The sequence below is a fragment of the Cygnus atratus genome, chromosome 2 (genome assembly GCF_013377495.2).
Source record: "Cygnus atratus isolate AKBS03 ecotype Queensland, Australia chromosome 2, CAtr_DNAZoo_HiC_assembly, whole genome shotgun sequence".
Taxonomy (NCBI): Eukaryota; Metazoa; Chordata; class Aves; order Anseriformes; family Anatidae; genus Cygnus; species Cygnus atratus.
The window spans coordinates 14,699,237-14,713,060 of NC_066363.1; the positions used below are offsets into that span (position 1 = coordinate 14,699,237).

General features: G+C 37.7%; 1 protein-coding gene across 20 annotated transcripts in view; it reads left to right on the forward strand.

Annotated features, from left to right (window-relative positions):
- Positions 1-13,824, forward strand: part of PARD3 (par-3 family cell polarity regulator) — a 445,585-nt gene that overhangs the window by 239,065 nt on the left and 192,696 nt on the right. For all 20 annotated transcript variants that reach the window (XM_035545279.2, XM_050708750.1, XM_035545284.2 and 17 more), the window contains 2 exons: positions 8,628-8,767; positions 10,365-10,493. In XM_035545279.2, coding sequence (XP_035401172.1) covers positions 8,628-8,767; positions 10,365-10,493 — 269 coding nt within the window. The remainder of the gene's footprint in view (positions 1-8,627; positions 8,768-10,364; positions 10,494-13,824) is intronic.

Here is a 13,824-nt window from a genome sequence, read left to right on the forward strand (position 1 = left end):
AATGTGTATTAAGGCATACAAGCATGTAAGGCTTCATCTTGAAATTCACTTTAGATTTAACCTGTGCATTCTGGTTAATGATGTAGTATATGAGAATTGACTTTTTTTCAATATAGAGAGACCTTTATTACAGCTGCGTTTCTATATATTGCATGAGCTATGTTATATAAAATGACATGGTAAGATAGCCCTACAGTATGTACTTCTGTAATTATGATTTCTTAATATTTATTGCTGTTTTGGCATTTTAAAATAACCTGAACTTTCATAGGATTTAGCTGTTTAATAAAGTCAGAAGAGAAGGTCAGTCATATGTTTCAGTCAATGCAGAACGTTTGTTGGCTTTTCTAAATGAAAATGGATATCTGTTTATCTTTCCTTAAAGGTTAGGGCCTGAACTTTTAGCATATAGATGTAGGGGTTATTACTGATATTCGAATGCTGTTAGGGTGTATAACAGTCTGGCTTAATAGTTCACGCAAATTAAGATAGCACAAGAGATGACAGCTACCCTATGTTTATATATATTTTAGTGTAAGATCATACTCAGTAATTACAAATAAATAAATAAATAAAAAGTTTTTTTACAGCTAATATTTAGAGAAAATTAAGATCACTGATGTAGCACACACAGAGTGTTAGGACAAATTTTTATCTCACATACAATAGGACAGTTCCAGAGTGATTTTTTAACTGCAAGGGCCAATACAATTGAGCAAGAAATTTAGTCCAGCACTTATAAGTAATAAATAACCTATGATACGACAAAGTATTCTAACGCTCCATCTCTGAGCACGTGAAGCATTTAGCCTGATAACTCACTAAAGCATTCAAAAGACTTCTTTTCAATTGGACGTTGCATTAATCAGATTTGCATTAATTGGACATTGCATTAATCAGATATTTTTGACTGTACTAAGTACAAGTCCAAAGTACTCAATCTTAAATTAGCTTCTTCAAATTAGATTGCCCTCAAATATGATAATACTGTGCTGGATCATTTCTAACTATATCTGTGTTTTTTGTCCAGCTAAATTAAATATATAATTCTTTAGGTAAAATGTCAAAATTGAGCTCCTGTTTTCTAAGCTGGTCCTAGTTACACCAAATATTTTCCTATTTTTTGTCTGAAATGTTGAGTGCGTTTGGCCTTCAGTCCACATCTCTCTGCTGCCAGCCAGGGGAACCGTGCTCATCTCTTCCTTCTTGGCCCAAAAAGTATTTATCTCTTGTAAAATATTATAGCTTCAAGGGAAAGAAGTTAGTGGTAGAACTACAGGATAACCTTATAGCAAGAAACCTGTAGGAATTGACAGGCCCATCACAGAAAGGGCATAGTAGCCATGTTCTAGGAGATGGTTAGTCCTTAGAGGAAGGAGCCACCTTAGTGCACTACAACAGAGAAGAAATGTGTAAATTGTAGATGTGAGCAGGATTACAAGGCTCCTTGCTCTTCAGAGTTTCCTAATGGATTCCTGTTGGCTTGCTCTCCCTTCTGTGGTTGTTATTGCACCATCTTGTATACAGAGCCCAAACGCTGCAAGTTCTACCAGGTGACTGGGCATTCAGTGTTGTGGCACCTTTACACTCAGCCCTGTGACACCCCATTTTTTTTCTGCAAAAGTCATTAGAGACACAAATATAATGCTATGGGTAGTTTCTAAGCATGCTAATTTAAGATATAAAAAAAAAAAGATATTAAAGTGACATTAATATATATAAAACATAAGGATGTTAAGATACTTGAATGCATACAGAGGAGGACAACAAAGCTGGTAAAAGGTCAGGAAAGCAAGTTCTGTGAGGAGAGGCTTAGGACACTTGTTTTTTCTAGTCTGGAGAAAAGGAGGCCAAGAGGCGACCTTGTTGCTCTCTACAACTTTCTGAGGAGGGGAAGTGGAGAGTGAGGTGGTCACCTCATCTTCCTGGTAACCATCGACAGGATGTGTAGGAATGGCACAAAGCTGCACCAGAGAAAGTTTCTTTATGATCAGGGTGGCTAAATAGTGGAACAGACTTTCTAGTGAGGTGCTTGATGCCTCATGCCTGTCAGTACTCCAGAGGCATTTGGATAGTGCCCTTCATAACATGCTTTACATTTTGGTTAGCCCTGAAGTGGCCAGGTAGTTGGACTCGATAATCTTTGTAGGTCCCTTCCAACTGAACTGTTCTATTCTGTTGTTCTGTTCTAAAATTCCATCATATTTGCTCTGGAGTAAAACATATGTATGGGCAGTTACTTGTTTTACTTGTGTTAAATGGTTTAAATAGCAGAGCATCCAAGACAGGATCTTCAACTTGACTAATAGGCATTAGGCATTGGAATGGGCTGCCCAGGGAGGTGGTCGAGTCACCATCCCTGGAGGTTTTTAAGAGACGTTTAGATGTTGAATTTAGTGATATGGTTTAGTGGAGGACTTGTTAGTGTTAGGTCAGAGGTTGGACTAGGTGATCTTGGAGGTCTCTTCCAACCTAGATAATTCTGTGATTCTGTGATAATAAGATATCCTGCATCATATATCTGAACTGTACAGATTTACATGCATTTTTCATCATTATCTCCTGCTTTCCCACACAGTTTTTTGAGCCAGACTTTGAACTGACATTTTAAATTTTTATTTAAAATTTCTTTTGAAATGATTGAAATGTTCTCTTAGAAACAGGCTGATTTTGGAATTTCTTCTGAGATGCAGTAGTAGTGTTTGTCACTTTTGAAATGAAATATGTAGGTTCCTAAATTGCCTAACTGACCTTGAGAAATGAGATTCAGAAGGGAAGCAAATAATTTTGGGCATTACTTGCCACTGAAGTAAAATAAACTGCATTAAGTTTCACCTTTCCATTTTTTTCACACTTCTCATCACTATTTATTAGCAGACTGTAGCAAAAAAAGAAGAATGTTTCTATTAGGCTGATCCAAGATCTTCTTGAGAAGTCTGAGCTTTGCTTGGAGAAAAAAAGTTGTCCCAAATCATGCAACTGCATAAAAAGGGCCATGCAATTTGTCTTGAGTGGTTGCAGAAATTTTCTAGACAGCTGAGCAGTCAGGCTTCTAAGCAGTCATTTGCACGTATAATTATGCTGACTGTGCACGCACAAATTCTGAAAATATGGGCTTAAAATAGGGGCAGTAAAATAACTTTTCGGGAAGTATCTAAATGGTTACATTATGGTCTTGGTTACATTATGGAAGCCCCTAACAATGAGGAGAGTATATTTTCTGTTCAGCTCTTGCATGAGGTTCAGTCCTTAATAAAAACTGCTTTCTAGGGTAAAATAGTAGGATAATTATTTTGGCAATCATCCATCCGTACATGGTTGTCAAGAAATAGTCTACTGTGAAAAAGCAGGAATTTGAAATGCTTGGAAGGAAAGTGTCTACTCTGATTACTGTCACAGAAAGTTCACCCCTTCTATTTAGTTTTGTTGCAATATTATATCCCTCCCTATGCTTGATAATTTCATAATCTAATGCTTTCATTAAGTGGGGATGTTTTATTTTGTAATTCAGTTGTTTAAACTACTTTATGTCACAAACTGTATGTGTAACCAACATCCCGTATTATTTTTTTAAAATGAGATTGTGTTTCATGTCTTTCATGTTGTAATGAAGAATCTGCATTTTTCCTTAACAATCCTTTATTCTGTCTGAAAACTCTTCACCCACATGCATTTTCCATATTTAGGTTGTTCTAAAATGATCTCTGCTTCTCTTGCGTAAGTACTATTAAATGCAGTCCCAATTGTCTGGTTACCAAACATTTTACATTGTTTTAGAGGTGAGGTTTTGTGCATTGTTTTTTGTTTGTTTGCTTGTTTGTTTGTTTTTAATTTTGGGAGATCTGTACTGAAATACCTTACAACACATCTGCATTTCCTTAAATTAGAGGAGAAAGAAGAGCATGATTTACTTCAAGCTCTGCTTGCAGTCCTGAAGGGGAAGATAACTAAGAGAAGTATTGTAAAAAGTTGACAGTGTAGGTCCTTCAGACATTCCCTGTTGGGTCTCTGAACTAATGTCCTTTTGAGAGTGACATGAAAGCACTGGAAACAATGTTGAGGTGATGCCTGCTTTTTGACTTGTATTCTAGTAGTATTTCAGTAGTACATTTTGCTCCTGAGAATTCAGACCTGCTGTTGATGCTGGTTGAGGACTGCACAATTTTTCATGCAGAAGAGGCTTAGAATGCAAGATATGTGAATCCAGACACACTTCCTACAAACAAGAAGATAACCCTAGCGCTAGTGAGAAATTAAACACTTCAGTAGGAGATAACAGGAAATCTAGCAATCTCCAGCAAAGTTTAATAATTATTTTAACATCCTGTCTGTTTACAGTCAGGCTGATTCCATGTAAGATGATGACATTCATTTTGAACATACATTTAATGAAATTCTGTGCAGGATTTTTTTTTTTTACACGTCTTATTGCTAATAGAATCAATTTCTTTCAAAACAGCAACTGAAACATCAAATCTACCTCAATTCAGTTTGTACAACACAGTTCCTTTACAGTTGTAACTGTCCTTTTTATTCATCTAAAACTACTTTGTCTTCAGGTCAGAGCTGGCTGAGCTCTCTAGGGTAACAAGACCTTATAAGGCGTGTTGAGCATAGCATTCATGAGAAAAGGGGAGCTCTAACTTGTCGAGGGAGATGCTGATTTATCAAAAGAAGACTAAGAATTTGAATTACACAAATTAGTGGGTAACTTTTAAATGTTATTATCACTTGGTGTAATTTGATAGTTGTCAGAGATGACAGCTATGGAGAGAGGAAGATGTTCTATTGCATTTCTTTTTAAAATCTCTAAAAAGATTAAGTTGAACATAATCTATACCTTGCAAACTTAAACTCCTAGCTTTGAGTAGGATGACTCCTGTGTTTTCAAAAAGATGGAAATTCCTCCTTTTTTCTGCTCTTGTTCTGGTTCTGCCTGTATGTGTCCAGTTTCTCCCATATTAAAGGCTTTTTTAAAATTATAAATTGGAGATATAAGTGGCTTCTACAGCAAGTTTTCACAATTCCCTTGTTATGGTAACCTACAATTTTACATTATCAGAACTAAAAGCATTTTAGCAACAGGGAGATGTTATGTGCATTTTGATTAATGGAACTACTGAAATGAATGGAATAGGTATAACTGAATTAGTTATGTGTATAAAAAGGGAGGAAAAAAAAAAGCTTAAAATCAGTCCAGTCACAGAAGTTGTATTTTTGGCCTCAGTCAAACATACCTGTTTATTTCCCGATCTTGACAACTTCTAACTTTAATACAATAAGCATGGGAGTTTGCAAAGCTGTATCATACAGGTAAGGGCAGCTATAGTACATGAATAGTAAAGTGAAGCAGTGAAAAAATCAGCTTTTAGCTGTCATTTTCATCAGCCTCATGCAAAGCTGCATAAAGCAGCAGAGCAAAATGAAGTCTAGTCAAGCCCCCTCTTTCCACAGAAACAAGTAATTAGATTTTTATTCTGCTAATATCTGGACCCAGTTGGGGTGGATTTGCGGTGTTCTGCTAGCTTTGGTAAAGGCTTTCTGAAGATTTGACAGCAGAAAATGCCACAGTCCAAGCTTATATCCTGTATGCATTTGTAATGTGAACATTTCAACTTCTGCTTTTTTCCATGGGGATTTAAAGTGGAGTGTGTGAACCAGACATCTGTAATGACACCATAATCGGGCTATGGGGATTAAGCTTATTAATAATGAAATATTGTCCTGGGCATGCTGTCATGTTTTGATATTACTTTAGAAATTTTAAAACACAAAATATGTATTCAAGGAGCAGTATTCTACACAGATCCTTAAATGAAGGAATAGATAAGTTCAATGAAAAGCTGAGTTGCTACTTAAAAAAACACAAACCAAACCACTTTCATTTTTATAGATCATCTTCACATATTGCAAGGAGCTAAAGAGCTCTATGAACGTTTGAAGCATCATTAAAATTGTGAAGTCTCCAAAGTAAAATATAGATGTTATATTTTTTCATCTCTGTGTAATAGCACTGATAAATTTTATATCAGCCTGAAAGTGAATGAAGACTGTCAGATTCAAATATCAGTTTTTTTTCATCTATCTTGAATGCTGCAGACATAAGGAAGGGAAGTTGTGTCATGGTAGTTAGCCTTGAGGAATTGATCCAAATTTCTTCAACAATATGAGTCGCATGCACTTGCTGTGGATAAATTAGGACTTAGCTACTTTCAAGATGAAGACTTGAAAAGGTTGTGTTCCCTCAGTCACCTAGAATCATAGAATGTTCTGGGTTGAAGGGGACCTGCAAGGATCATCAGGTCCAACTCTGTTTCCATGCATGACCATCCACAAACCAAACCGTATGTCTGAGAGCATTATCCAAACACTTCTTGAACTCCAACCGGCTTGGTGGTATGACCACTTCCCTAGAGAGCCTGTCCCTGTGCCCAACCACCCTCTCGGTGCAGACCCTTTCCCTAACACCCAGCCTGACCCTTCCCTGTCCCTGCTCCATGCCGTCCCCTCAGGTCCTGTCGCTGTCCCCAGAAAGCAGAGCTCAGCGCCTGCCCCTCCGCTCCCCTCGTGAGGGAGCTGCAGGCCACCATGAGGCTTCCCCTCAGCCTGCTCTGCTCTGGGCTGAACAAACCCAGGGCCCTCAGCCGCTCCTCATATGTCTTTCCTTCCAGACCCTTCACCATCTTGTTAGCCCTCCTTTGAACACACTCTAATAGTTTTATGGCCTTCCTATGCCTTGGTGCCCAAAAGTGCACACATTACGCAAGAGGAGGCCGCACCAGCACAGAGAAGAGCGGGACAATCCCTTCCCTTGACCAGCTAGCAGTGCCGTGCTTGATGCGCTCCAGGATATGGTTGGCCCTTTTGGCTGCCAGGGCATATTGTTTACTAATCGTCAACTTGCCATCAACCAGAGCCCCCAGATCCCTTTCTGCTGTGCGGCTCTCCAGCCTTTTGTCCCCAGCCTGTATGTATATCCAAAGTTGCCCCGTCCCAGGGGCAAAATCTAGCACAAACTTACTGAGTCAACAACAATTGTGTCAACTTACTTGTTTCCATGATTGCCATCTTGACAACAAAATATATTGTACTGAATTTTAGTCAGATGTAATTGTGCACATTTCAGAAATATTAATGTAGACTGATATTGACTACATTGGACTACTGCTTCCTTTTCACATATGTGAATATAAACTCTGCTTAGTAGAAAAGTGGGCTTAGCAAATGAATTTGGGGAAAAGTAAGGCCAAAATTAACAGGCTTTAACTTCAAGTGATTCTGTGTGTCTTTCACATAGGATGCACTCAGTTTCCCAGAGGCTTAAGGCTGAAGACTGTTGTTTAAAATCAGTGACTGTCCCTGTGATTTTATGCAAAGGGCTATGATATGCAACTGTAAGGGTCCATAGTTATGCATTGAAGAACCTGAGGTAAAACTGATATTGCTGAGTCCTAACTGCAGGTTGTCCAAAGTCAGACTAAATCTAGGTTGGGCATGTGTGTGCCCACCTAGTGAACCTGTACTGTAGACATATCTTGATGACCTATGAGGTGTTTCAAATTGGAGTTTTAGATACTGACATTCTGTCAGGGAGGCTCTGGGCTGAATGGCCGGTTGGTTTTTGTGCTAGGCTAAGTGTTCTGAATGGACTTAGGTGTAATGTTGTGGGGGCTTTGGCATAGATTTTCAAAGGTTGTCAATAACATTGGATGGATTGTTTTAGATAGAGGATCACAAATGAGCTTTCCACATAGTAGGAAAACCTTCTGTTTGTCCTCTCTGCTTGTGAATACCAGTGCTGGTGGGGTGCTGCCATAAGGTACACTTCAGGGACCGGTTGTGGGCATTTCTTTGAGATATGAGCAAGCCTCATTTGCCATATTGACTGGATGCCCTTGTGGATTTCTCCTGGTCATCTTCAAGGTCTCTGTTTTGCCTCAGTCCATCTTAGCTGAGTGTTGTCAGACACTGTGGTGCACAGCACAACCTCAGCAGGGAGTGTAGGAGTTGCTGCCTGGCACTCGTGTGGTGGGATCTGCCAAGAGCCAGGGTGGGAACCCCACATGGCATCTCTGCTGACAGAGAACAGCCTGAGGTCTCTCAGAGCAGAAAGAATGAGACCACTGAGTTCCAGTTCTGCCCATCCCCTGCCAGTGCCCATAACAAAGCTGGTAAAGCTCCACGGTCCACTGTCAGCCACCTGACATTACTGAAAGTGACAGTAGAGAAAGAGAGGATTATTGACAAAACCCAGATTGACATGGGGGAAGGCAGTGATAGGACATCAGATATGCTTTGTTCTGGTTCCTTGTCACTCATCTCATCTGAAATAGAAAGATGGAATATGGCAATATGGCAATGACTTGGAAATCAGAACAGCAAGTTACAGGGAGGGCCTGCTAAGCCACCTGTGCAAGAGTCAGTACTTCATCTATATTGTGCATTTTTGCTTTTTGTTTTGTTTTGTTTTGTTTTGTTTTGCCATGCAGCAATTCTTAAATCCTACATATGTATTTTCATGGATTGTATCAGTCAGGTATGCATTTGTTCTGCTGGATAAAGTTAAAACACAATATAAAATATAAAAATTTCATTTTAACAAGTAATGTTTTGCATTCTTTATGCAGGTACGGAAGGCTTGGGATTTAGCATTACTTCAAGAGATGTCCCAATTGGTGGCTCAGCTCCAATTTATGTGAAAAACATCCTTCCAAGAGGTGCAGCTATTCAAGATGGCAGACTAAAAGCTGGGGACCGACTAATTGAGGTGAAGTGTTACATGTTGTTTGTCTGTTATTTGATGTGAGCCCATGGACTAGTTCACTTCAAAAGCTCTTAATAGTTTATGATGAGGGGTAGTGCTACTGAGAATCAAGGCTACTCCCTTCCTGAAGGGAGGATGTTCTCAAGGGAATTAAAATTCCCTTAAATTGGCATACAGCAGATATCTTCCTGCGGATCTAGCTGGGATGACATAACATGTTACCACCCACAGCTCTTCATTACTGTCCCTAAGCCAAATGACACTGGAGGTACTGCTGAGATTTTTGTAACTGCCTGTCTGTGCCCTAACTTCATTTTACTGCAGAATTGACAAAGTCAGCTTGAATTGTTGCTAGAGGACATAGCCTTCTGTAATTACTGTCTTTGCTGAAAGTATTTCAAGGTAACCCAAATGACTTGGATAGAAGGAGACTGAGAAGCGCTTAAGAAGATAGTTATGGCATCTCAACTGTATGAGCTGTGATCTCTTATGAGGGGAAGGAATAAGACGGTTTGCTGTCTTCCAAGCACCAAGCTCCCTTGCTTAACACTGTTAGTTGATTTGCCTTACATTTCCAGAATGTTTCTGAACAGCTCGGTCTGATAATACCCTGTCTTTCCTGGGCTTCTGCATTAAACAAGTTAGCTCATAGAATTATACAGTGGGAAATTTTCCAGTAAATGTTCCATATTTGTCTTTACTGTGTAAGTTGCATGTGGAGGCCAAGGGGTCGGATCACTGAACAAAAGCAAAATAAAGAACAACTGACCCTGCGTTATTTGGAGAAACAAATGTTTTCTACTTCTGGCACAATTTGCTGTGGAAGATGTATTTGGAAGATATGTATAACACCAAGACATGCGGAAACAGAACCATCTTTGGATTACACATTGTTTTTTGTCAAAAGATATCTATGCAGAAATACTGATAGATGGAATTAGTTTAGAGTATACTGTGGAGTATGCTGTTGCTGCTTAACATTGCTGGAAACATTGCTGTCATTTCTTATTTGTATTCATATGTAAAGAATGCATGCTTAATTAGTAATGTTATATCTAGCATAAATTCTTATGAATTCTTGAAGGAAGGTAAGAAAGCAAAGTGTAATAAGTAAGAATAGTGAGGGTTGAGAACAGGAAAAAGAAAATATGAGTAAAGACAGGTTATTGACTGGAGGATTGAAACAGCAAAAGCAAGAAAACTACTACTACTATGTATCTGTGTAAAAGAGAGAGAAAACAACCATGCAAGAGGTCAGATTAAATACAATTGTTTCATAGAAGAGTTTTTTTTTTTTTTTTTTTTTTTTTGTAGTTCTTTGGCCACTGTTATTATCTAGGTTTGTGTAATATTTCTAGACAAAGGACTGGTGGTCTGTTCCTGAACATCAAGTAAGTATGGTTTGAGTTTATTGAGGTAATTTAGTTTTGTAATTTACTGCAGTTTCTATTAAATGGAATCTATACTGAGCCAATGAGCAATTTATTTCAGTGAGTTTTTAATACTGTTTCATGAGAATCAGTTGAATTTTCTATATGAATTTCTAATATTTTTTCCTATTCCGGTGTCTTACCTATTTCTAATATTTCATTTGTCACAGGTAAATGGAGTTGATTTAACAGGCAAAACTCAAGAAGAAGTTGTGTCCTTGCTGAGAAGCACCAAGATGGGAGGGACCGTCAGCCTTCTGATTTTTCGACAGGAAGAAACATTCCATCCAAGGGAACTGGTGCGTAAAATAGAGAGAAGCTAAGAGATTTAGATGAATATGAGCAAATGATTTGATCTTGTCACCTGCTAGTAAACATGCATGATCAGCACTGCACATAAGCAATAAAAAATGGTATTTTGCTTTATTTAGCACGTTTTACATGAATGTTTTTTATTCTCTTTGAGATCTGGTATTGGAATTAAAAATTTGTTAATAATGTATAAGTGAGAGTTTTACTTTGAGTGAAGATGTTTATTATAGTAGAAGCTCCTGGATGAACTTTATTTGGATGCATGCAGACAAGCAGATTATTTCATATCTTTCACATAGACAAATCTATGTTTGAAAGCTTGCCATTCATCCCACTACGTGCTCACTAAAATATTTCAGTGCATATGATATTATGCCAAAACAGGATATGTAAATACCTTTCTATCAAAAAGTGGAATATATAAGACATAGTAGCCTTTTTTGAATATAAATGCAATCTCTCTATGGAATGGAAACCCTGCAGTTATTAATTTAGCAGGGTAATTCAGAAAATGTTTCTGAGGAATTTACGTGAAATGGAAATAAAATGATGTTTCGTACTGTTTCATACATTACCTGTTCCACTTGCATAGCATATATAGATATTTCTCTGATAATTACTCAAGATAATTTCTGTTATAAAAAGGTAGACTGTGAATGTAGCAGTCTTACTTTGTTCTGTATTCAATTAAGTTTCTGAAGTTATTTATTATTTGTATTATCATAGCTATATATAGCTCTAAAAATAAATTATTTGGCTGCCTTATCATAAGAAGATAGACAAATATTAGTGTGATAAATAGATTGCTTCATTTTTCTATTGGATTTGTGGTATTTTGAATGCAAAAAGAATGAATTTTTGTTTGGCCATATGAAGACATTTAACATTAGTCTTTTACTTTTCAAAGCTACAATTAAACCTAGTAAGTCAAAGTGACAGGGAAGGTTGCAAATGAACCACAATTTTAGCTTAATATTCTTGGAACATAACTTAAGATACTGGTAAAGTTAAGTGAAAGTTGTCATAAAATGAGGAGAACTGAACTATTTGAAGTCATATTATGCCCTACATTATTGCTGGAACTGTGAAAGCAATCTGTTTGTAGGTTCCTCTGATGTAATTTTCACAGTATTGCTATCTTACATAAAGGTGAATGAAAATGCTTTTGAAGTTTTCTAAATAAACTTAGAAGTAAGAAAATGTCTTAATTTTGTGTATATTATTTCTATATTAAAGCGAGGAAGTTATAATGCATAATTTAACATTTGTTTCAATGTCTTGTGAACAAAGGTATGTTGCAACTATAGCAGGGTTTTAACCATTGTAATACTTGATTTAGTTTTAAATATAACAGCACATCAGCCCATTTATGTGAGTTTAACCTCGGTAGCCTCCCTGCTGCTGCTCAGGTGATACTCTCGGCTAGTTTGGCAAACATCAACACAGGCAACCCAGGTCTCCTCTTGGCTGTGTCAGGTGGGAAGTGGGCTCTTCACTAAGTAGTCAGAGGGTCAGATCTGAACTGGAGTACATCTCCACAGCTCCAGCTGAACAAATTGCATTGTGAGGATCTGACAGTATATGTGTGTGATGATCCTCTGTTGCATAAGGATTTGTTTGTTTGCAGTCTGACAAGAAGAAATGTTAGGTGTGCTCTGCTGACAGCTGTCAAAGAGCATGAGCAGAATTGCTGGGGAAAGGTGTTGAATTAAAACCCATCATAAGGGCTGTTCTTTCTTCTCTGGTAAGAAATAATCTTAAAAGAAAAAAAAAAAGTATTTTCATCCAGTTCCTCTCGTTGACTTTTACTAGATTTATGTACAAAATAAAAGAAAATGAATACTGGAGGAGGGAGGGGAATGATCTGAAATCATGCAGTTCATCTTTCTCCCATACAAACCTTCTTTGGACACCTAGTAACAATTTGTCTTTCCACCCTTCCCCTATTGCTGTCACATTTTCTACATTTGTATGCATTGAATATTATCTTAATGAGATGTGTCTCAGAAACTATACGCATAAAATCATGTTATTTGATATTATCTGTCTCATAAAGTGCAGGACTTGCTGTTCCTTTCTGAGGAGCACTCCATTAAAACCATTTTATATTTGCCAACATTTGTACTGATAGTAATCCCAATAAAAGAGGTGTTTAGATTTTATATTTTGGCTATGGCTACATGAATGACTTTCAAAAAGTTATTTATCCTTGGGTTTATTTATAAGTAAAATGAAGATATTAAGCTTTCAGGAGAGTTGTGAAGTTTAATGTCTTTGAATTTTGTTGCCATTATTGTCTGGAAGGGACTTTAAAAAAAAAAAAAAGAAAAAGTATAGTTGCATATAAAACTTATGGGAATGTTAAGCTGAGCCCTTTGAGGTTAGTATGGGATCTTTGCATTGTGAGGTTAAGAGCTGCGTGTGTGATGGAGAGCCACCATTCAGTGTAGCAACTTCTATACTACAGATCATGGTTAAGAGTGAGTAAAATGTGGAAGCAGGGAATAAAATCAAATTGTCAGTAGTCAACTCTTACCAATGAGACCTGGAAGAACAATTATGCTTCTCCAGAATACCAGGTATTTTATTGCTTCCAGTGTTACCTAATGCCAAACAGTTAATATGTTAGGGTTTGTCCACATGAGCGTGAGAAGCAGATTTTCTCTTCAAAAACTTCTCTCCTTCCTTTATGAAAGGGGTGAGGATTACTGTGATTAAGTTTAACTCACTATACTGTCATTACCTCACATAACTAAACATAACTTGCTGTGAAGGATTTTTGTAGAGCTTGCTACTGACTATGTGAATCCACTGAAGCACTGGGTTATTTGGCTTTTGAGATAAATTCTCAATATCAGCGAAAGGAGACTGACTTGTAGAGTTAGTCTCCTGTACCCTACAAGCTAATATGTCCATTGCTACATATTGGCTCTTTACATGTTGCTGGTAGTTGACTCCTTCATCTTTTATTCTTATTGGTTGTTGGCTGTTGGGTAAAGCTAACTGGATGTTTGTGTTAACACTTGACAACTACATTTTTTGAGCTTAACCATTCTGATCTCCTGCAAGACAGTCCAAAGCAAAAATGTCCAATAAGTCTTAGGTTTTCATCTTGGCACAATAGAGTATGGCTGGTTAGCCTGAAAGTGATCATCTAGCCAGCAGCAAGGTGGCTCCTGGGTGTGTAAAGGGGATTTAATACGGGTAGACATGGGCTTGGAAGAGCAATATTCCTTACATGTGCTTCCAAAATTGTCTGGGGGAATGCAGAAAGTATACCAATGATGTATGCTTGCGTTTTGTGCCGAGACACAAATG